The 25698-nt window shown below is 38.8% G+C and overlaps 1 protein-coding gene across 2 annotated transcripts in view; it reads left to right on the top strand.

Moving 5' to 3' along the window:
- Xirp2 (xin actin binding repeat containing 2) overlaps window positions 1-25698 on the top strand; it is an 82516-nt gene that overhangs the window by 25068 nt on the left and 31750 nt on the right. For both annotated transcript variants that reach the window (XM_051166093.1, XM_051166092.1), the window contains exons 2-3: window positions 1255-1406; window positions 7760-7897. In XM_051166093.1, coding sequence (XP_051022050.1) covers window positions 1350-1406; window positions 7760-7897 — 195 coding nt within the window. In that variant the 5' untranslated portion in view covers window positions 1255-1349. The remainder of the gene's footprint in view (window positions 1-1254; window positions 1407-7759; window positions 7898-25698) is intronic.

Raw genomic sequence — 25698 nt, 5'->3', positions numbered from 1 at the left:
TTTAACGTGGAGGCTGAGGGCTGAGGAGAAATGGGGAAAGAAGAAAGTGGGTTGGCGCATTAGTGTTTAAAGTGATTTACGCCTTGGTCTAGAGTGGTTGCATTAAACCAACCTACGTAATAAAATACACCAAAAGGGTTGTACCTTTGTCCCAGAAGCTACAATCACTAAGGAGACAATCTTGGGGCGCATGCTTAAGGGGTGAATGCATACTCACACGTCCATATACACATGTATGCGCATGCACATTTTAGAATGAGTAGTGGTTAACCATCTAGCAAAATAGTAGCAGAAAAGCACTACATTAAAATGTCAAACCTGGCTTTGAGACCAGCGTTTGGCACATGTGAGCTGCCTGGCAGTGAACAATCACATGACTATGGGGGTCCTTATGTTCCTTTCGCTGACAGGAAGTACTGAGACACATGTTGCCTTCTGTGTAAGGATATGCTGCGGCTAAGTTAGTCACAAGGAGCCTTTCGCCTCAGGGTACCAGCGTTCTATAAACTTGCAAGCAGTCCTTTGCACTGGTACCAGGTGTGCTGCTCTTCTGTGTCTGGTAGATGGTTTAGTAGGAAAAAATAGCAAACTCTTTGATATGGGTGACAGAAAAATGCCATTTCTAGTGATACCATTGGTCTTTCCTATGTAGCATCTACTTCTGAATAAAAGGAAAGAGTGGTTTTAGCTACATGTACCTCTTTCAGGTACATGAAGAAAGCTGCAAAGAACATTTTTTTTTTTTACTTGCTAATAATCCAACTGTATTCAAACTTGCCCCTTTGGAATTGTGTCATCCTGGGGAAGTTTGCTGTTGCTGGTGGTGCTAGTTGTTGTCTTAACTACTATGTACTTCTGTTTTCACTCATGTAAAGTTTAGGAAATTGCATCTACCCACAGGGTTGTTAGAGAAGCGTATGAGATGTTTATGCAGAGTTTAGCATCAATGCAAGGTACGGTTCTTGACGAATGTTAATTATTAAGATTATGTAGCTGTTAGGAAACCATCATTTGTCATCATAGTAACTGTAGAAGTATGAAGGATGGGCAGTAATGAGGGTATTCTCCTGTGTGCACATTTTCTAGCTTTGCCTGGAAGCTTGGAGAAAAGAAATTGACAGAGAAGCTTTGAGTGCTGTAATACTTGCAGCCCGAGTTAAGAGACCGAGTACTCTAGAAGCCCTGGCTGTTCATAGCTGATGCTGTATTTTTCGCAAGTTGACACCTATCTGAAAATGCTACATTTGTTTTCAGCGACCTTCAACCTTACTAAGTCCGGAGAAGCCGGTACAGCTGGCAGGGAAGGCCAGTCCGATCTCCTCCTCGAGGCGCTCTCTCTGAAGGAGAGGATGGCAAGGTACCAGGCAGCTGTTTCCAGGGGTGACGCCCGCAGCTTCTCGGCTAATGTAAGCGCCTCTGGAGAATTTTGCATGGTGTGGTACACAGGCTTGTCTGCCCATATTTTTTCCCTTACTTTTGAAAAACAAAAATAGTACTAGGCATTATTATATTTCTGACAGAGGGTCAAAAATTTAAAAACAAAACATGAATCTAATTCAGACCTTCAGATTTGAAGCCTCCGATGTGCCTGTTTGATGGTGGCATGAACCGGAACTATTCTCTTGACCCATCTGCCTGAGCTTCAGTTTCCTGCACTGAGGAATGGAAATAATCATCTGCCACATAGGGTCGTGGGAAAGAAGCGAGGAGATAATTTATGTGGAAGCCAGAAACCACTACAGAAATGTGTTATTATTGTCATCATTACCACTTAACCTATAACTGTTCTCCTCAGGAAGGTTGAGAATTAATTTCAAATCTTAATAATGTGGGCTTATGTGCTGGCCTCCTTTGCCTTGTGTATCATTCATTAAATTCTCTTGCAGTGTAATTTCTTTTGCTTTTCTCGCTATGCATTGAATCCATTTGGAGAGGCTTAATCAACATAGAAATGAAAGCGATATCAATGCAGGCACTTTACTAAACCAACTATAATTATGGAAAACTATGAGATTCAGAAAGACCACCAATTTTAGAGCCAACCCATAATAAGTGTTGTTTAAAAGAATTTGATAGATTCTGTATTCTTTGCCTTGCAGCTTAATGAAATATAAGAACTGTTTTTATAAGTATAATCCCCAAATATATGTATGTATATATATGTATATATATACACATATAAATATATACACACACACACACACACAGAGAGAGAGAGAGAGAGAGAGAGAGAGAGAGAGAGAGAGAGAGAGAGAGAGAGAGAGAGAGAGAGAGAGAGAGAGAGAGAGAGAGAGAAGATCCCACAGGTAGGGTTTAAAAATAGCTACTCAACATTTACAAATTATTTAGAGACAAGACTGACTATGCCAAACTCATTAACAGCCCTGCAATTGCAGATGACATTTAAGTTTTTACATAGTCATTAAAATACATTTTAGATACTGCATAGATTTGGGATGAGTGTACAGAAGAGACATGAGTAAGTAGATCATTTTCAAAACAAACATTAGCTCAACACTGCTAGTCTTCTTAGTGAGCACCCCCTGCTGGTAATTTTAAGAATGTCACTACACTTGTAGTTCTAAATTGCTAAGGAAGCAGCCAACATTAAAATGTATAAAATCCTCAAAAAAAAAAAAATTATTTGCAAGCTATCAGACCATTTCTAAGATGAGAAAATGCATCATTAAATAATTGCTGTTTGGTAAGCAATGGTTTTGGTTGGGAATACTTAGATTTTTTTCCCATAATTGGATATTATGTCATAAAACAGATTAGTATCATGATATCATTTGCTTTTCTAAGGCACTAAAAAATGCTAAAGGTGGGCACACAGTCCACTTGTAAAACAAAAGTTATAATAGTCAACAATAGTCCTATAAAATGGTAATTATGTTTAGTCATTGACTGATCTTGTCATAGCTTAATGTTTTTTTGTTTTGTTTTGGTTTGGTTTTTGTGTTTTGTTTTGTTTGATATATGGCTTCTTCTACATTTATCCTAACCCTGATCTCCATAATCTAGCTGTCAGGAGTGCCAACATTACCCTGGTGTACTTAGTGTTGTGTTTACTACTGTTCATTGTAGCATTTTTGTACCTTCAAATTGGCAAAACATAAAGTTCTATGAAGAAAAAAATTGTTGGACTTTTTAAAAAAAACAAGGGGGAAAAAACCTCTTTTGTAGTGTAAACCAACTGTTTCTTCTTGGAAAAAAAAAGGTTCCCACAAAGAACATAGTAAAAGGAGATATTTTAATCATTTTGACATTTTATTACTGTTTACAGACAATGTGCATTGAACAAGAATCACTTCTTATGTGTCCTATACATCCAATGATCTTCATCATGTAACAAATAAGGTTTAACTGCCCAGGCTGCCTGCATGATTTAAGTCAGATCTCGCTGTGAGATGAAAGGCGTTCTGCCCTTATTCATGAATTGTGAAGAATTAGCTGCTGTTGGATTTGATTAACTTTCCATGGACTACAGTGTGTTGTATCTGGACTACTTAATGCTTAACTACAGCTTTATTCTTTTAGTATAAGATGAATAATATGGATACCACAGATAAATTAAAGAATTCTATTCAAGAAATAAAAATTAAGATTGATATGGAGTGAAAGTCTTCACTTACCAGGAAAGTAAGTCAGAGGGGAGGACATCAATTGGGAACTTTAGGTGAGAGAAGCATGGGAGAATGGGGAAATAGAAGGATCCAGAGGGTCCTACAAACCTACAAGAAGAACATTATGACCGGCAGATCTGGGTCCAGGGGTCCTGCTCAAACTATTGCACCAGCCAAGGACAATTTAGGCAGTAAACGTCGAACTCCTACCCAGATCTAGCCGATGGACAAAACATTCTCCACTGTTGAGTGGAGAGTAGGGACTGACTTTCACATGAACTTTGGTGCCCCATATTTGACCACATCCCCTGGATGGGGGGCCCTGGTGGCACACAGAGGAAGGATAGCAGGCTACCAAGAAGACTTGATACCCTATGAGCATATACAGGGGGAGGAGGAGGTCCCCCTCACTCACAGACATAGGGAAGGGGAGTAGGGGGAAAGTGGGAGGGAGGGGGGAATAGGAGGGCACAAGGGATGGGATAACAATAGAGATGTAATAGGAATAAATTAATAAAATATATTTTTAAAAGACTGACATAGAAATCTTCCACATGAAGAAATATAATTATTTTTATTTCTTCCCAAGTTATAGGCCAAAACTTTGGTGAAAGTCATTTTTAAAAGTTTCTACAGTTACTAAGTTAAATTCCTAGATTCATGATGCTGATGCTTTTTAAACCATTTTATACTCTCTTTTTATACAAGAGTATGTTATACAAGAGAGTATTTGGCCCTCAAACTACCATACTATATGTGTCTCAAATATTATGATCAAGAAAATACTGCAATAAAGAAGAATACTTATGAGCGCACAAAAAAGCCCCATATATAGAAAAACAAAGTACAATAACAGTCTTGTTTGTCAGTGCTGTCAAACGCTTTATCACTTAGGCCAACCAGGCTACTTGTGACTCTACTCAGCTGACACAAACATTGCAGGTGGAAATTCGAGAAGTCACCTATTCTCCCAAACCTACTTCAATATGTCTCAAACATGCTTGAGCAGCTAAGAGTGACCTCCTTGTGTTAACTGCCAACTGGTGATGGTGGCTCGACATGCGTGTGTGCCCATGTGAAAACAGCAGTCTGCAAACAGTCTTACATGAGAGGAGGGTAATGTGTACAGAGCAACAAATTAAATGCCAGATTCCTTAGAGTAGTCTTGTTCTCTTTATCTTTTGTTTTTAAACACACATCATAAATCTGTAACAAGGAGTGTTGCCCCATCCAGTGGGTAAAATAGTTTCAGGAACTTTAGCTCAGGATTTACCAGAATTAGGATTAAAGTCACCTTTTGTCCAACTTCCCAAATTATGTTGTTTTTCTTCAGTTATAGTACCCGAAAACCAATCTATGTCACTGACTGGGCTTACATCTTAAATTGATGACTGTGTAGTATATTTGCCTATGATATCCATTAGATTCCAGATCTTGTTTCCTAGCCCAAAGCTGAGAAGCAGCATACAAGTAAATTTCAGAACAATTTATCAATAAACAGTCTCAGTTATGAGGTCATTAAAAAATAACACAGATTAGTTGGAGCCATTCAGAACATGGAGCTAAACAAAGCTTGACCACCGGAGTGAACCTGTGAGCAGGTGTCACTCCAGCAATGGCCACAGACTGCATAACCTGCCCTCTCACTTGGGTAGCCCTTCCTCTACAGGACCAGCTCAAGGCATTCTTAGCCTCATTTTTATCCACCATTGGGGAGACCTATCTGAATCCGTTTGACAAAAAGTTACAGTGTGTCACGGTGGCCCCAACAATAGCAGGGGTAGTAATCTTCATAAGGTTCTGAAAGTCAGCAGCTGTGTGCTCCCGTGTATGTGTAACATACCTGCTCCCAAAGTAGATGTCAAGGGAAAGGGATGGGTATAGCTATATTTCAATCAATGGTAGGTAAGAGGAAAGCTGTAGACATTGAGAACTGATAATTCTTTGAACAAACGATTATGGAAGAGTATCTGGTTTCTTGACAAAATTAATTAGACTTAACAATATATATTTGCAGCCAGGTGGTTGTGGCACATGCCTTTGATCTTAGCACTTGGGAAGCAGAGGCAGATGGATCTCTGTGAGTTCAAGGCCAGCCTGGTTTACAAAGTGGGTCTAGGACAAGATCTATTGCACAAAGAAATCCTTTCTCTAAAAACAAAATATAAAATAAAATTTCATATGATTTTTTTATTACTTATAGCTTTTTATTTAACTATAAAGCTTCTTGACAATAATTAAGTAATTTCTATAATTTAAAACTTATATTTATTTGCATATAATCTATCCAAAGAAGCCATTTATTCTATATAAATGGTAGGTGGGCTTAAAGAGAGTATTGTGACCTTAATTCACTCATCTCTTTCTTTATTCTCTTAAATTTCAAAATGGATCTCAAACATTCTACTGACTTTAACATACATCAAATGTCAGTAATTAATTTGGAATTGCAAATAGCCAAAACACTAAGAATGTAACATTTATATTATTCCTGATTGCTTCATGGTTCTTCTTTCTGTAGGTAGTTTATTGTATATATGTATAATGATATAAATGTATATGTAAAAAAATAAAAAATATTTTATAATAAAATAAAAACTCTAATCTGATTGCAAAAAAATTTTAAAGCTTTGGAGAAATTCAGAGTATATATGGGATACATAAGGAACATGCAACTGTCTCTTCCCATTAACAAATATTCATATTCTGAAATGACTGGGAAAGCATGAACTCAGAAAAATGTTGTTATGAGAGTGCAAACATTTACAGTGTTTGGCAAGAATTCATACAACTCTGCTGCATGAGTTCAGATGCTACTGCTTGTGTATTCATTCCTAAGGTAGATATATTTCTCACAACCTTTCAAGAAACGCCATATTTTGGGTGAAGACTCCAGGCCCCTGGGTACGCAGAGTCTGTAGGATGTGAACATATCTGTCAGGCCTCCCATGACCTACGAGGTCCTTTGCTCCCAGAGCTATTTATATCAGTACTGGTCCAGACCTCAGGAGTCCTGGTGTGGTCTGAAATGTCACAGAATCTCCACCCACTCGCACAGAGAACTAGAAGCTTCCCAGGCAAAGGGGTCAGGTTGCATGTCACGTGGCATCCCAGCTGGGCTAGAGCTCCTGCTGGGATAAGGAAATTGTTGAGTCAACAAACCAAATCCCTGGGCTTTTTTTACTTCCCTGGGAGTCCTATCAGCTGACAAGGCTTCTTAGTGCCCTGCAAGTTGTTTCCCAAACTATGTACAGAGATCAGCTTTCTCATCTAAAAATATGCCCTCCTGCCCAAGCCTCTTTCTTATTCGTGCCACATGTTGCTGACATGCCAGTGATCAAACCAGAACTGAGATGTGTCAGCTCTGGGGAAGAACAACTGTTTCCCAGCCTATTCATTGAGGCTAGTGATTGAGACAGACAGATGTCATTCAGATTAAGGTTCAGACAGACAGATTTAATATCTGCACATAATGGCATGCATATAAAAACATAAGATGCTTCACATCTCTTAGTCCCAGGTTCTTATATTAAAATGCAGATAATAGATGTCCATGGCTCACAGGATACCAAGAAGCAGGAAGCAGTGGGATATCTGTGAATGCATGCAAAGCTCGCCTAGCACTGTACCGCCAGAAGTGGCAGTTTTTACTGATAGTTTTAGGTCATTTTACATAAGGCTCTTCATTTTGTTCATCCAAAATACTTGAAATAAAATTTGTTGTTACTAAAAATTATTTTAGCACTTATTCTTGATAATGTGTCTTTTCCCTGAACAGATGTTTGAAATCTTAATGACAGCTTTACTTTGAGTTACAAATGATTTTATTGTTATACCCACCAGTCATCTAGTACATTATTAGAGGAATACAGTATTCAACCTAATCTAGAAATCAAAATTTATCTGACACTGGGTGATATTACTAAATGTTTTCAAGACGCGTTATATAAGAAGTCTGGTAAATGACAAACCAACTGGACAGTTTACTTTCAACAGAAGGCTATGGCAATCATTTGTGTTAATATCGCCTTATGTGTTCCACCCATCAAAAATTGTCAACTATAATAAAAGACTACCCTAAGCATGCCATCTATGTAGAGGAAATGCTAAAATGTCTTCTTAAATCACCATAGGTCATGGAAGAATCGGAAGTGTGCACTGTGCCTGGTGGTTTAGCGAAGATGAAGAGACAATTTGAAAAGGATGAAATGACTTCAACCTGTAATGCCTTTTCTGAGTATCAATACCAACATGAAAGCAGGTCTGAGCAGGTAATGAATGCCACTGTGGGTGATGTGCAGATCATTTCGAGTTGATTTTGTCTTCACCAATGTAAAAACACTCCTTCTCTCGTATTAGAATATTTTCACTGCTCATTTAAAAAAAAAAAACGATCATTTAGAAAATCATTCAAGCATATTAGCGTCTTGGTTTACTCACTTGGAATATTATGCCATGTGAGCCATGCTGGAATGTTCTTTTTAGGTGTCTTACATTTCACACACAAATAAGATTTAAATAGTATAACTTACTTAAAGAGTAAATACAAATGCCAAGAATAGAGTTGGCCTTGAGCTTTGGCTTCTAGGTTGTGATTCATTCCAAACTCTCTGCTGGTTGCTTGCATAGATGGAATAGGAAGCATTGTTGAGAGTTTGTTGTAGGAGCTTTATTTTGTTTTCTTTAAAATCATCAAACGTCAAGCAGTAGAACCCAGATGTTACATAAAACCACATAATATGGCTTCTGTTATGTAAAACTTTCCCATTTCATTTTTTCCGTATCATATATCATCAAATATTTTCATGAGCTGTAATGGTTTTTAAATGTGAAAACCCAAGTAATAAAACCCATCAAACAGAGCTTGGAGCTCAGAAAATTCACAACTTTGGTGTAAACAGATGTACTTTCAGCTTTTGTTTTCCATGAGAAGGGAAGTAACTGGGATATGAAATTTTGTGATATGAAATAAGGTAGGAAATGCAGAGCTAAACAAATTTCATAAATATGAATCAGTTGGGTTCTATGTGTGGCAAGCAGTTAAGGCATCAGGAGGAATAGTTAAAAGTCCAATACTTTAACAATAGTTTTCCTGTTCTAGCTTTGCATGGAAAGTAAAAATGTGTACTTTATTTAACTAAGTATATTTCTTTCTAATAATGCCTAGGGGCATATATATGTGACCAAGAAAGTAAGACATGGTCGACTTATGATCTCATATATAACTGTTGGAACACAGGAAACAGAGTGGGTCAAGTGTAGATGGCGTGATTAACTAAAATTTGTCAAAAATATAAAATATAACTACGTTAATAACTTAAATTACAAATTCCTCACAGAAACAAGAATATATTTGTAGACACATTACTAATGTGAAAGTCGTGTTATAGACTATCAGACCATACGGTTTGAGATTCATAAATGAGAGTTCAGTTCAATCTCTGCACTCATCTGTTGAATGGCATAGATCTAAACCCTCCTTCATTAGTATACACTGAAGTTGCATTGTTATGCAACTTTGCAGTTGTATAAGGTCTTTCTACCCTCTTTAGAAGGGCCCTGGGTTCAGTTCAACACTTATTCTCCATTCTGAAATTTGCAATATCTTTTGTTCAAATAACAGTATGTTTTCATTTAATCTGAATATCTGCACAATTGTGCAATTGTAATCACATCTGGAAGCATAAAATAAACCTATGGTCTACCCAAGTCTTACTCACAAATGAGAAATTGATTTAGGTTCCTGTGGGGTATCAAAGCTGATTTGTACAACTCTCTAATTATTGTAGTTTGGAAAAAGTTTGCAAAACAGATGATATATCAGTAGCTGGAAAGTTGTCAAAGTGTGACCTCTTTGTAGGAATCAAGGGAGGAGATATTAGAATCATCAGGGTTCAAGTTCCTATTTCTGTGTGAGAGTTAGCAATCTCCTTAACTTTTCTGTGTCTTAAATTTCTCATTTATAACACCAAGATTATAATGGAATCTAGCTCTGGAGTTTATTTACAGAAATACGTTGGAGTTCATAAGGTTTAAAACAATATGAGGGCTTGAAGTGGAGTAGCTCAATGGTAGACTGCGTATTGCTCTTACATCAATAGCATGATTCACAGCCACCTTCTCCCGCTCCTGGAGATCCATCACCTTCTTTTGGCCTCCTCATGCACTGTACACACATCAGCAAGCCTACACACACACACACACACACACACACACACACACACACACATACACACACACACACACACACACTAAAATTAAAAATAAAACATTTAAAGATAAACCAATGCATAGACCATCATATGAACTACATACTTGTTTGCTTATTGGTTAGTTTTAAGTTTTACTTTAATATGTTTCTTTTTTATTGCTTAGTCTTGTTCCATTTAGTTAATTCTATTACCACCCAGATTGACTGAGAATCCTTCTCCCAGGGTACACACACACAGAGGTGGGGGGAAGACAGAGACAGCAAGACAGAGACAGAGGGCACTCGGATGAGGGAAATGAAAGACACCCATTTCTCATTGAACACATTGCTGTGGCCAGAGCATACTGGCTGCTTTGGGTGCCTGCATCTTATTCACTTATATAGAAGTTCTCAGCATATGTTTATCAGTGGAGAAAACGTCCTGTGGTAACCAAAAGGAAGTAGCACAAGTCCACTATTCTTGTGTGTTGTGCTGTGAAACACCAAAGCAAAGGAAAGCGATAAAAACCACACACTTTATATCCAGATCCAGAACTCCAGTGACCTGCTAAAGCTTCAGTTTCATTATCTGTCTTTAGATATAGGAATAATGTTGACAACTCCCCAGGGATAAGTAAACCTAAGCCACTACAATGCACTCTATAATATAAGGCAATTACAAATAGGATTAACTTAGGAAGTGGCATTGACCAAATGCCCTCTGCATATGGAATCCTGTGAGAAAATGAAAGAAGTCAACTGTTTGTTTATAAAACTAAAAAGCAGCTTCCCCACCCTCCTCTCCTCCCAGTCACCTTCTCTCACCTCCTCCACCCTTCCTCTCCCTCTCCTTAGAAAAGAGGAGGCTTCTCTGCTTGGTGGTTCACTCCCTATGAGCCCCTGTGTGCTCAGGTTAGTTGATTTAGTAGGTTTTCCTGTGGTGTCCTTGACCCATCTGCTCTTTCAATCCTTTCTAGCCCTATCCCACAGGATTCCTCAAGCTCCAGCTAATGTATGGCTGTGGGTCTCTGCATCTGCTTCCATTAATTCTGGGTGAAGCCTCTCTGAAGACAGTTATGGCAGGCTCCTGTCAGCAAGTATAGTAGAATATCATTAATAGTGTCATAGGTGGACTTCCCCTCATGGCATGGGACTCAAACTGAGCTAGTCATTGGTTGGCCATTCCCTCAATTTCTGCTTAATATTTACCCCTGCAAATCTTGTAGGCAGGACAAATTATGGGTCTAAGGTTTAGTGGCTGGGTTGATGTTCCAATGCCTCCTCCTTAAATCTTGCCTGGTTAAAGGAGATGACCAGTTCAGGTTCCAAATCCCTCACTGCTAGGAGTCTTAGCTAGGGTACCTCTCATAGATTCCTGTGAGTCTCAATTTGTCTAGGTTTCTCCTCAACTTTATGGCTAAAATTTACTTATAAGTACTCATTTATATATACCATGTGTGTCTTTCCAGGTCCGGGTTACCTCACTCAGGATGATCTTTTCTAGTTCCATCCACTTGACTGCAAATTAGATCAGGATGTAAAGCAAATAGATTACTTAATTAATAATAAAATAAGATAGATAAAGGAAATATATCCAATCTCTCTAAACATCAAAAAAGGCTTTAATTTAAATCTTGATTAGGGATATAAGACAAATGTCAAATTTGATTTTAGAGAGAAAAGTAAAAATTGTCTTAGCTATCCACTTAAGCTTTTTAAGCCAGCTGAAGACATCCTAAAAATGTGTATGTTTAGCACCAGGGAGGACAGACAGCAGGAATGTGAGTAGCAGGTAGTTAGTTTTGTTCTTTCATAAGATATTGTCAGATCAGAAAGCATTTTCAAGCCTTTGTCTCATTGGAAGTACTTGAGATCGATCTCCGAACTCTTAGCCCTCCATAGGTCAAATGTATTTAATTTGGTGGCATACAGTAAGTAACAATAATTTGAAAAGCAATTTAACTAGGGTGAAAAGAATGAGCATTTGTGTTGGATTTCTAACGGTATTTCATGTCACTGTTAGTAAAGTTTTCATTAGTTGCCATAATTAAGTGCAATCTGCCCCCTTTCCTTTCTGGTGCATTGAAGTCGGGGTTTTCGAGGTAATTGGCTATTTGTTAGCAGTTTGTCTTAAGAGATCAGCAACTGTAGTAAACCAAGTTTGGAGATGGAACTATCTGTGAAATTATAAATCCTTTATATTTGCTTTCTACCTGCAGGAAAGAAAACTGTTGGTTGTTTTTCTTTTGGCAAAACACCTGACAGAAAGACCATAAAAAGGGTGGACTTATTTTGCCTCACAGTTTCAAAGAACTTAGTCTTTTACAGTGGAGAAGGCTAGTGGCGCGGTTTCCTCTGCGCCAGAAGGTTGCTCCCTCTCACATTGCGGAAGACCCGGAAGCAGATGGTTCAGAACCGGAACCAGACCTAAATAGGAGCAGTAGGCGAGCCGCCGACCGCCACCATCAGTAGCCCTTTCCTGCTAGCTAGGCAACAAACCAAAGTTTTCATAAAATCACAAAACAGCACCGCTGGCTAGGAACGAAGTGTTCAAACCCATGAGCCCATGTGTTGCGTTCAACCAAAGCAGGAGAACACAGACATAGGAACATTCATTGACGCCAGAAGTAGTGAACAAGATGATGCCCTATTTGCATATGTAGGGCTAGTCATCTAGTCGTGCTTTATGGTTCTGTTTAACAGTGACATCACTGTTTCCCAGCAAAACGGCCACAATAAAATTACTCAAGAAGTGAAGCAACCTCACTCCCTGGGAGAAGAGGCATTAGTGGAAAAACTAATGTGGCCTTTTAGAAGAGTAAAGCTGGGGCTTCAGTGGTAGAGCATACCTGTAATCCCAGCACCGAGGAAACTGGAACAGAAATATCACAAATTTGAGGTCAGTTGCTAGACCGGGCTGCATTATGAAACTGTAACCTAAAAGCAAACATATATAAAGGTTCATATATAGAGAGATGTGTGTGTGTGTGTGTGTGTGTGTGTGTGTGTGTATTCACATATATGAATGCTTGTCCCACAGTGTTTAGCACTAGTTTTTAACAGCATTCATGTAGACTTTGCCTTTGAAAGAAAGAAACATTTTTGCTTCTAGCAGGAATAATCTCTCTCTGTCTCTCTCTCTCTCTGTCTCTCTCTCTCTCTGTGTCTCCCCCCGCTCTCTAATGAGCTACTTGGAATTACTAGAAAAGATAGTTGATCCTTCATGCTAAAAGGCAAATACCTCTTAAAGGGACACCTTTTTGATTTTAATTTGTATAGTTTAGATTAATTGATTTTATCTGTATGAATGTTTGCCTGCATGTATATCATGTAATTTCTGTGTACCTAGTACCTTCAGAGGCCCGACAGGGGTATCAGATCCTCTATAACTGAAGTTACAGGTGGTTGAGGGCTGCCATGTGGTTGCTGGGAGCTATTCAGGTCCTGCCATGTGGTTGCTGGGAGCTATTCAGGTCCTCTGCAGGAGCAGCCAGTGCTCTTAACTACTGAGCCATCTCTCCAATACTAAAGAGCAATTTTTATCCATTCACTATGGCAGACTGTTTGGAAGGAACATCCTAAAAATTTAGTACCCTCCACCTCAAATTAGGACTTCAAAATATGCTGCGCTGCTCATGGCAGAATGGACATGTAACAGGAAAGAAACTGCCACAGTCTCCCCATTTTCCTGACCGTGTGGCAGGCCACAGCTTCTGGCCGGCGTTTTTAGTACTTTCATCCTCTTGTTCTTTACTTCCTTGTACAGAAGCTTTGTTAACATGTGGTTTGCATATCATACCATCTACCCACTTCATGGGCACAGCTCAGTGACCATTTTATACATGTCTGGCGTTATTTAATGTCACTGCAGCGTAGTTCTAAAATGTGACCAGCCCCTCCAAAAGAATCTTCAGGTGCCACACTAGAACTCTGAGCCCTCTTGCCAAGCTGGGCATTCAGTTAGCGTCCAATTTTTTTTTAACTGAATTCCCTCTTCTTTCTCTTTCCCCGTCTTTGTTTGATGCTGAGACACTCTCTTACTGTTGAGCCCCAGAAGCCTCTTCCTTTTGGGAGTTGCTTGACTTATTTCTGTTTCTTGTTTCATTCTGTGGTTTGAGTAAGGAGGAACAGATGGGGCTCCAAACAGTTGAATGTGCTCAGTGCAGTGGAGCACCCAGGAAATGGTTTTTCCTGTGAATACGCTGCCCTGAACCTCATCAAGAGTTGAAAGCATCCCTGCCTAGCTCACATGCTTTCCACATACATCTTCTGTTGCACAAATGCAAATGTTCACATTCATCCTCTGAGAGATTGCATGACTTTGGAGGGATCCCTGGACAATATTATGTCTACAGAAACCATTTCTGACAGCTTGTGACAGATTCAATCTGACATCTATGTGCTTTGGGTTCTATAAAGGTGACCTGTAATTATTTTCAAGCAAACTAAATATATATTTATCCATTGAATGTGCTCACCACAGAGTTGCTCATATTTAAAACTACCTTTAATTTATGCCACATATATTATTGATTTTCAAGATCATAAATTGGTATTAGTAGCTCTGCCCTGAACCTGATCACTGGTGATACAAAGTTAATGGCCAAAGTTGCCCTGGATCTTAATTATATGCACTATTTTAAATAGTCATTATAACTAAAAATAATAGCACTCAAAATAAAGCAGTCTAGAGTGTGTTGGGCCTCTGCCTCCAGAGTAAGACAGTTTGGATTATAATCTCTCAGGGTCAGCAGCCCATCTTATGCTATATTGTGCTGGTAAACGTAATATCACAAACTGCCTCATTTATAAGGATCTGAAATGTAGAGACTTAAAGTTCTGGCTGCTGGTATCTAACACCAAGGTCCTGGCACCAAGAAAGGATATTTTTGTTTGTTTGTTTGGGGTTTTTTGGTTTCTGTTTTTGTTTGGTTTTTTTGTTTGTTTGTTTTGTTTTGCTTTGTTTTTTGGGTGTTTTTTTGGTTTTTTTGTTTTTGTTTTTGTTTTTTGCTGCATCTTAATAAGTAGACAACAAAAGCAGAGGTAGAGAGAGAGAGATGGGAGAAAGATGTGTGGCTGGGCGAGAGGATTAACTCAGCAGCTCATATATGTCCAACATTTTACTGAGGGTGATTATTATTCACTGAGAATGTATATGTGTATATATATATATATAATTTTTTTATTTTTATGCTTGTGTAAGGACACAAAGAAGCTTAGTTTTATGTCATAGCCTTCTTGTCAATTCTTTGTTTAGCTCTAGGTAGCAACAGTTTCTTATGCACTCCAGAAATAACTAGAAATTGCTTAAAATGAGCATACCTGTATGTGCTTTGGGCATATGTTGTGCTGGGATCATCAGAAGCACTGCTGAGTGCACATTTTATGAAGCAGAAGCAGAAGCAGGTCTTTCTCCGAGGAAAAGTGCTTAGCCTCATCTAAGAAATGAAAAGAATGACGAGTTGAACCTCTCAGAAGACAGAGGAAAGGAGAAAGAATAAAGGCTCTTTTGTGCAGGCTTGCATGTCCCTGTGATTCCACTGTGAATGGAGTTTGGTTTTTAAGTGGAAACGATTGAATAGGCTGGCATTGGCTTTTGGAGTCGACTTTGTTCATAGCATTGTGGGAAGACATATGAGAAAAAGATGATTTAGTTAGTGTATGAATGGAACTAGGCAGAAGAGGAAAAATCTGTACTACTTGAAGAAAGGAAGAAAAGAGAACAGATAGAGGGGTTTGGTTCACCTGTTTTTACTAATGCTGAACCTACTTCACTGTCTCTTATGACTTAACACATTTAAGTTGTTGGGTGGAAGGGAAAGAAAGTAAAGTGTAAGAGGAAAAAGTAATTCATGACATTGTATGGTTTTTGCAGTTGGAACAACCTACAGATATACTGCCACAAAATTGATGCCATATACAGGTTGCCTGTAACAGGCTTGCTTGGAAAAAAATTAAAAATAATGATGAGTCCTCCAGTACTTTAATTTGCTTAACTTCCTCAATGTCTCTGGATGGAGTGACAAAAGATTAACCTATCACTGACTCAGAATCGGATCAAGTGTTTGCTAAATGGAGCTTGTGGCCTCATCAGTTAACACCTGTAGTGTGGCCGGAACTGCTCTTTGCAGACTTCAGTTGACTGACTGATTATTATAAGAACAGCCTGCTTGCTGACTTCACCTTAGCCAACCACTGGCTCTACAGAGGTCTTCACTATTCCCTTCAGTTTACAAAAACATCAAAGCGCCAGCTCCGATCCCATTGTGGGTTCATAGGTACATGTTTCATGAATTGACTGGTTTTTCTCTACTCTTGAGTTCAGAACTTTATGGCAGGCACTTACGTATCCATTTCATCAGTGCCTTTTCTTGTCCAGTGTCTATACCCAGGGTTCTCATGCTGTCCTGTGTTGCAGCTGGTTGTCACCAATCACCAGTTTCTTTGCCCTTTTCCAGCTCATTCTCAAATCTCTGTATCTCTGTAGGTCATGGCAGGACCCAACACTGTTTTTACTAGAAATCGAATCCTATACATACACAAACTATGTGATATAAAACACAAGCCAAAAAAATAATAGGTCTTGGATTCCTCAAGGTGGAAGATAGGGTCAACTTTCCTATGATCCTCAACAAACCTACTAATTTTTCACTTGTCTGTTTTGGGACCTGTATGAGGAAAACTGTGCCCTACTACTTCCTGGGTTGAGTCCCAGGATGTAGTGATGGGCTTGCAGGAGTCTGCTGTCTGCTTACTCCATCAAATCCCTAAGCCTGAAGCAGGGCACTTATTCATCCATTCAGACTTCCTGAAAAAGCAGTTCCTAATCCTACAGCTAAACCCACTGTATAAGAATTTAGAATCAAAGCATCCTCCATATTTGTCTGGGTCTGGGAGTCTCAGGAGGAATTTTGGCATTGAAGCTCATTTCCATTTGGACCTTGATTGTGCAGCTTCCTGGATGCTGCACTAACTCTTTCATTTGATAGATGAAGCATTGGGAAGTATGTATGGCTCGGAATCACTCTTTTGTCTCTCTGTGTTTCTGGTTGTTTATTTGTTTGTGCAGTCTAGATTGGCCTTGAACTCACTATGTAACTGAGACTATTTTACCTGTTAACCCTTTTGCTCCCACTTCCCATGCACTGGGGCTACAGGCCTGTACTGCAATGCCTGGCTTTCTCAGAGTCATTCTAGTGTGAAACCATGAGTGTGGTGCAAATCTGATCCAAATTCATTATTTCAAAATTGAGCCTTCCTTCTCTCTCCTCCATCTCTTTCTCTTTCTCCTCTTCCTCCTGGCCTTCTTCCTATCTCTCCCTCTTTCCCTCTACCTTTCTCTGTCATCCAAGGCTTACTTCCTGCTTAGCACTTTGTCCTCTCCTGATAGTAGTGCTTGTCTGCTCATTTGGTCCTTTCTCCGCAGATGCCTACTATAGTTAAAGAAAGGCGGAAAGGTGAAGCAAGTGGGATTTTAAAGAAGCTATAGTAAAATGGGGAAACATTAACAGCCAAACAGATAATACACGAGAACCCAAACTAAGTTAATATTCTTCTTAGTGATAAATTATATTTAAAACACTATGATTGTGCATCTAGGTGGTGCATTATAATTTTAAAATACACTAAATACAATATAAATTAAAGATACGCTAAAACATTAACTATATGAAAAAATCCAATGGATTGAATGAACTCATTAGGTTATTAAATTAGTATCCTATGAATTTTAAAACTTAGATTTAACAAATTTATTCTGGCCATCTCTAGTGAAAAATATATTCACCGTATTATGTAATCTGCACTTAATGTCACTTCTATATGAACCTTTGATATCTCAATGACAGTAAAAATATTTTATGAACGACACAGAACTTCAATTAATTATAAGTATAAAATGTTACTAATTGTAGTAACAGTGTCTATAAATATTAGATCTTCACATGACTAAACCAATATGTAATCTTTTCCTAGGATACAAGCTGTACTCATAAAAAAGGGGTAGGACAGACTTCTGTGCTCTGCTCACATCAATCACATTACTCTATAGTCATGCAGAATAATTTGCAGCCTCTGCTATCCGCAAATGCAATTGATGGTAATTGCTAACTGCCCACTGAGGCATGACTGTAATGCCTCAGTCATGGTCCCTTCTCAATTTGCCTTTTAGCTTTGTGAGGTGGAACCTGTTGGTGGATGAGTCATCCTGCTGGAGTGTAGAGGAGTTGTCTCTGCCCTCCTCCTGCGAACACAGCAGCACGTTCTGGTACCTCATTATAAAAGGAACCTCATCTCCACCTGCACTGTGCAGAACATGGGACTGAGTCTTTTATGGACTCCATTGTTATATAATTAAATAAGGCCATCTGTACGAGCATCCATTCAGTGTCAGTTCCTCTACTGTTAAAAGGAGGAAGAGGAGAAATAAATGAATGAATTGATCTTGATGGCTTCAAGGGGTTGAGAAATGTTATTATATGGAGGATGTGAAGGACGGGACAAAGAGGCTTAAGGAAAACTGTTACAAAAAAAGAGAAAATCTTGAATTGCATGATTTTTTCCCCTGAACTTTGTCTTATTTGTCTTCCAAATGGAATTAGTAGGAGCAAGTATTCATCCCAATTATTAGAGACTCACTGCCACAGCACCTCTGCCTTTTAGTGGTATTGTGGGGTGCTGTTTCTATAGACCTATTTGTGTTTAAAGAACATAATTTTAGTTTCATTTACAGAAGACAAGCATGCTTACATTTATACCTTTCACTCTTTTAAATTTAATTGAGTCAGAATTGATTTATCAAGGAAGTAGGGGGAATTCTCACAGGACCAGAACCAGGCAAGCATCACCTGAGTCCCCTAACGGAGACAAAAAATACTAACATAGTGACCTCTCCACACTTTCAAAATGCTTTCAAAAGTGCTTGGTGTTGATAATTATGGGAAATACTTAATGGAATTTTAGAAAACGTTAAAATAGTCCTACATTGGTTCTTCTACCAGAAAATCCAGAGTAGCTTAGAAAAATGGGTTTTCTTTTTGTACAGCTATGTATATGGATGATTTTTTTCTTACCACACTAAAGTTGCTCTGTTTTCAGTTGTTTTTTAATAAAATAGCAAGCTGTGCTGTTTTTGGTTCTTGTATTTGGGTATGTTGCAGGAAGCAAAGAAAACATAACAACAAAAGAAAACATTCACACTACAAAATCATTATGTTTGTAGAATTTATTGAAATCTGAAAAAATGTGCTTTTATTCATATGTTTATTTTTATAAAAATAGGTGATTGTTTTAAGTACTTGACATCAGAGGATATCATTATCTGTTTCTGGTTTACTTCTCGGTCTATAGCTCTCAAAATAAACTCCTCCTTGTGGGTCCTTGAAAATGATTGGACTGAGTCAAGCTTGTCTATTCTTTGGATGTTCATTTAGTTATTAATTTGCATAATTACAAAGAAATTATGATGCCAAAAAAGAGCTGGGAGAAAAAGGCCTGAGAAAAAGAAGAGGCACTGAGTAGTTTTGTACTTAAAACAATTCCGTTGCAGAAATATGTTTGGGAATTTTTTTTTGTAATTTATTCAGATTACCTCCCGATTGATATCCCCTCATTTGTATCTTCCTGTGCCTCCTTTCACCCTATTACCCTCCCCTAGACCTCCAGCAGAAGGGGACCTCCTCCCCCACCATATGACCACAGCCTATCAGGTCCCATCCAGATAGCCTGCTTCCCCTTCCTTGGAGTGCCTCCAGGCCTCCCCACCAAGGGAATGATTAAATTAGGGGCACTGAAGTTCATGTCAGAGGCAGTCCCCACTCTCCCCACAGCCCTGAAGAATGAGGTGTCCATCGGCTGGAACGGAACAGGGGTCTAGGTTTACTGTGTGCATTGTCCTTGGTTGGTACAGCAGATTGTGCAGCCCCGCCCCTGCCTCCAGCCCTGAGTCCAGATCTGCCAGCCTTGATGGTCTCTTTGTGGGGCTCCTAGACCCTCTCGGTCCTTCTGTCCCATTCTTCCATACTATTCTCACCCGGTGTCCAGCAGCGAGTCCCAGCATCTGTCCCAATCCACCATGAGTGTAGACTCTCATAGGACATCTATGCTATACTAATATCCATGTATAAGTATTTCTCTAGTTTCTTCATAATTCTCAGCATAAAAGAGGAGAGAGTAAACTGAGTCTCCTTATGGACCTTCCTTGGATTTTTTTTCTTTATCTTTCTCTTCTGAGTAATCTACCTACAGTAAAGAAAAAGTTGTTCATCTCATTAGTAACAAGAAAGAAATGGGGTCTGTTTCATTTCCCTTCCCATTGATAGAACAGGGTATAAAATATACCAGGCACTCAATCAATACCAACAAGAGAAATCAAGTTCACTAGAAATGTCTTGTCCTTGAGTATATGCCAGTGCCCTGTAGAGACATGAAGGCATCCTGGTGTGGCGTCTAAAGTACACTGCCCATCCTCAGCACATGAATTGAAAAAATATATTGTTAACATTTCGAAGCATTTGGAGGAAATATTTCAGGCTTCAACGAGGTCATTATTATTAGTTTAGAGTTCCATTTAGGAGTACTTTATCATTTAAAAATTACATAAACCGTCTAAACCTTAGTTTTCTTCTTTGTCAACTAAGATTTTCTTTCCCCCGTAGTCTTTTTTCCTTTTTACTCACTACTGTATGGAGATTGTCACAATGAAAAGTTGTAAAAGCAACTCTGTACTTGGAGGATGCTTAATTCTCTTTCAAAAGGCCAAAAAAAAAAAAAAAAAAAAAAAAAAAAGAAAGAAAAGAAAAGATAGATGTCCTCTGAAAGACTCCACCCAGCAGGGCAGAGAAGCAGAAGCTGAGTCTCACACCAAACTTTGGGCAGAGGGCAGAGAGTCTTATGGAAGAATGGGGGGATAAAAGGACCTGAAGGGAACAAGGGCTCCCCAAGATCAACAGAGGCAAGAAATCTGGGCCCAGGAGGGCCACTGGAGACTGATGCACTAACCAAGGACAATGCATGGCTAGGACCTAGACCCCCTGCTGAGAAGCAGCTGAGCTGGAGCTGTCCATGCCATGCACTCTCTTGCCTGCTCTTTGATTACTTCCCCCTAGCGGAGTCCCTTACCAGGTGGCAGAGGAAGAGGATGCAGGCAATTCTGATGAGATTTTGTAGGCTGGAGTCAGTTGATAAGGAAGAAGGGTTCCCTCTATCTGAGGAATAGGGGAGGGGCATACAAGGGAAGAGGGAGGGAGGCTGAGATCAAGAGGAGAGGAGGGAAGGGGCTACAACTGGGATATAAAGTGAATGAATTTTCAAAAATAAATTTCAATTTAAAAATTTGTTTTAATGCACCATACCTGAAAATTACTTTTGTAGGCTCTCAAACAACAACAAAAAAGCATTAAAAAGTATGGAGTGTTCTTGTTGTTTTTTAATTGCAAATTCATATTGGCTACTTTATTGTGTTGAAGTGTTAAAATATTAGTTTACTGGGTTGATGCTTAAAGCACTATACTCATAAGATACTTCATTTGAGTGTATAATAAGTTGTTTTGCTTTATTTTGCTTTAAGACAGTGTCACCTTGTGTAGCCAATACTGGCCTCAAACATGTGATCATTTTGCCTCAGCCTTCAGGTACTTGTCATCATTTCTCCTTCAACTCCTTGTTTTCTTTTTTAAGCTGATGTGTAATTAATTTGTCTAAAATTATAATTTTCATGGAATTAGATATTATACAGCATAATGGTCCTTCTGCATCTAGCGATATCTGCAACATGCTTTCGGTAGCTGTCCTGTTTCCTTTGGCTGTTCCTCAACCTATGCCTCAACGGTTTAGCAGCAAGGATTCCATGTAAAGTAGAAATTAGTCATGACAATTTTTACCTTATTTCTCACTTCAACTGTTGGAGAACTTCAGGCATAAATCAGCAGTTCTGACTGTGACTCTAAACTTTTTCCTTTCTCCTTGGAAGTCATCAGTGGGTACATCATCCAGTTACAGATAATCACATTTCCCATCTATTTAATTTTAAAGAAAACCCAAGTGATCAACCTAATTCATCTTTAATTATAATTAGTTTTTATAATGAAATGCTTTTGTTTGCATAGACAATCTAGGTTACTTATGTTAAAGCCAAACCTATTTTCTCCTTCATTTTTCTTGTTTGGATTTTATATAAGGATTAAAAATGTCATTTCATTCCATGAAAAAGACTGATGATCATACAGACTCAGAAGGGGTGTGCAGTCAGGCAGGTTTGTGTAGGAGGAACTCTTAATGGCATTCTTAGCAAGCAAGTTGTGCGGCCAAGGTCTGCATATAGTTTTATAAATGTATGCAAAATCCACTGCAAATAAATAAGCCAAATCAATTCCCTGAAAGGTTTGATGGGTACTGTTTATTGTGGTGTCAAATGTAAAAAGTGAGTGCCATGGATCCTTTTTTGTTTTTTCACTGGTTTCCATTTGATTAAGAATACTTCAGAAATCATAATTAATAATTTTTAGAGAGGGGAAAAAATGTCCACATATTTGGACATACAAACTTCCTTCGATTTCACTTCTCAGTGAAGCAGAACCTGACACCACTAGCAGACACTGTGACTATTCACTAGCCTTTCTAGAATGCACGCCCCACCTCTCTCTCTGAGCTAAACTGCACTAATCCGACATCCAGCTGAGGACTAGCATAAGAAGTTAATGATGTAAAATGCAGGATCCATCACCAGACTGTATGACAACTGTATTCTACATCATTACTGGATACAGAGTTATTCTTGCTTTCCTAGAGACTCCTGAGACGCATACTACACCCTTATCATCTCTTTTTTTAATTGTATTAATTTATTCAGATTACAACTCAATTGTCATCCCATCACTTGTATCCTCCCATTCCTCCCTCCCTCCCACTTTCACCCTATTCCCCTCCCCTAGGTCTATGACCGAGGGGGACCTCCTCCCCCACTATATGGTCATAGACTATCAAGTCTCACCTTGGTATCCTGCTTATTTTTCGTTTGAGTGCCATCAGGCTTCCCCACCAAGGGGAGGTGGTCAAATATGGAGCACCAGAGTTCATGTCAGAGTTAGTCATGCTGGCGAGGATGTGGAGAAGGAGGAACACTCCTTCTTTGCTGGTGAGAATGCAAACTTGTACAACCACTTTGGAAATATATCTGACACTTTCTCAGAAAACTTGAAATAGGGCTTCCTCGAGACCCAGCTATCATCTCTTTAATAAATTTTTTTCTTTTTATATTGTCAGTCAGATCCTTGTACTTGAAAGTGAGAGGTATGGATGATAAAAAATAAATATTTTAAACTTTAATACTATTTATAGTCAATATAAAGAGTCATACAGTAATGCCTTTTATTAAAGGGAAAAATATGGAAGTCACTATAGAGTAAATGCTGTGAACTGGCTGTTCACTCTGTAGAAAATTATTTTAAGAATGACAATAGACTCACTGGCTAGGTGGTCATATGGCTGCCCTCTGACCATGTGTTAGACATTGCTTCTGTGACTAAGGGATCATGATTGTTAGAAGGATCACAATATGCACAGTTTGTCCCTCTCTTTTAAAGAAACAATTCAAATCCACTACTTCTCCACTAGGGGAAAATAAGTGTCTATTGAGACTTAGTTTTCTTTTATTTCTGGACTTATATAAGAATTCTAGCCCAAGCAATAGAAGATCAAGGGCACCTGATGGCAGAAGAAACTTCAGTTGAAATGTGGAATAAGTTAGGCTGAGGAACAACTCATGCAACATGGAACTATAATTTGTAAAACAGGGACTAGCTCGTGGATAATGTTGAAGGCATAAACGAAGAGGAGGCTATTAGAAAAACATGATATGCCTGGTGAAAGATTTCTCACCTTATTCTCAAGCCACCAAGAACCATTGAAATTTTACGAGGGACAAAGATGAACAGATATGCTTTCTAGAAAAATGATTATGACTGCAAAGGATTGATATAAGTGCAGTTAAGGATAGATGGAATAGGGTAAGTCAGAGTATTGGAACAGTTCAGATTCTGAGTAGTTAAATGGGTCAGAAAAGAGAGTTCTGGCTGAAGAAGAATATACATAGTGTTATCTAGCCTTGTTTGAGTAAGCTAGGGGCTATGGCCAAGAAGGGGATAGAACTCTTCCATCTTAGTTTATATTAATTTATATAGGGAAAACATCCCACTGGCTATCCTTTTCTTGGAATGTTTCAATATTTAAAAACTGTTAATAGATAATACTGCTTTTACAGTTTTGGCCACCTGCCCTTTATTATATTATTTATAATCCTAGTTTCCATTTGATTGTAAGATATTTTACTTTATGTGGAACTGAAATACTATATATGTGTATATCTTAAGATACTTCTACATAAATCCTCTAGAGAGAAGTTTTTATTTATTGTAAGTTGAATGTTTATAGAAGGCCGCTTTTTCCATTTGCCAAATAAACAATGTTATTTATGTAACTAATATGTTTGGTGGCCCAGTTGAAAGTACATATTTTATATTCTGTCTATGAATATTCAGCCCTTTCAGATTCAGACTTGATGATTCTATAAATAGCATGGTAAAAGAAAAGGACAGTTAGTGTTCCAGCATTGAAACTCAGCACTGAGTATTCAGAATGCACCCCGGCAAACATTCTTTTTCACTTTTTAAAATAATTATATTTGTTTAATAACTTTACAGCCTCATCCAATCCTGCTCCCTCCTCTCCTCCCAGTGCTACCCTCATGACCCCTCCCTCTATTCCCCTCTGTTCTTCTCAGAGAATTGCAGGCCCCTCAGGGTACCAACCCACCCTGGCACCTCTGCTATATATGTGTAGGGATATCTAGATGCAGCCCATGCATGCTTTTAGTTGGATGTTCAGTCTCTGCGAGCCTCCATGAGCCCAGGTTAGTTCACTCTGTAGGTCTTCTTGGGGTGCCCTTTACCCCTCTAGCTTCCACAATCCTTCCTCCCACTCTTCCACAAAACTCCTCAGGCTTGGCCTATTGTTTAGCTGTGAGTCTCTGCATCTGGTTCCATCAGCTTCTGAGTGAAGCCTCTCAGAAGGCAGTTATGCTAGGCTCCTGTCTACAAGCATAGCTTTGCATCATCAATAGTGACAGGTGTCAATTCTGTCCCCTGGGGGGGGTATCAAGTTGGGCCAGTCATTGATTGGTCATTTCCTCAATCTCTGCTCTTTCTTTATTGCTATACTTCTTGTAGGCAAGGCAAATTTTGGGTGGAAGGTTTTATGGGTGTGGTCATGTCACCGTCCCTCCACTAGAAGTCCTACGTTGCTCCAGGAGGTGGCAACTTCAGGCCAAAATCAACATGATAGACAAACCATTAGGCAAATGAAAAGGGGGACATAAAAACAGACACTGAAGAAATCCAAAGAGTCATTAGGTCTTACTTCTAATGCTTATATGCCACAAAATAAGACAATTTTAAACAAAATGGATAGTTTTCTTGATAGATACCACTTACCAACATTAAATCAAGACCAGGTAAACAATTTAAATAAAACTATAACCCCTAAGGAAATAGAAGAAGTCATTAATATTCTACCAAAAAAAAAAAAAAAAGCCCTGGGCTTGATGGGTGTAGCACAGATTCTACTAGGCTTTCAAAGAAACTATTCCACAAAATAGAAACAAAAAGACCATTGCCAAATTCATTCTGTGAAGGTCCAGTCACCTTGATAACCAAACCACACAAGGACTCAACAAAGAGAGATAATTTCAGACCAATTCCCTTCTGAAAACTGATGGGAAAATGCTCAATAAAATACTCACAAACAAAATCCAAGAACTCATCAAATACATCATCTACCATAATCAAGTAGCTTCAGCCCAGGCATGCAGGGATGGTTCAACATATGTAA

Source organism: Acomys russatus, chromosome 24, assembly GCF_903995435.1.
Source record: "Acomys russatus chromosome 24, mAcoRus1.1, whole genome shotgun sequence".
NCBI lineage: Eukaryota > Metazoa > Chordata > Mammalia > Rodentia > Muridae > Acomys > Acomys russatus.
This window is presented reverse-complemented; position numbering and strand designations above follow the sequence as displayed.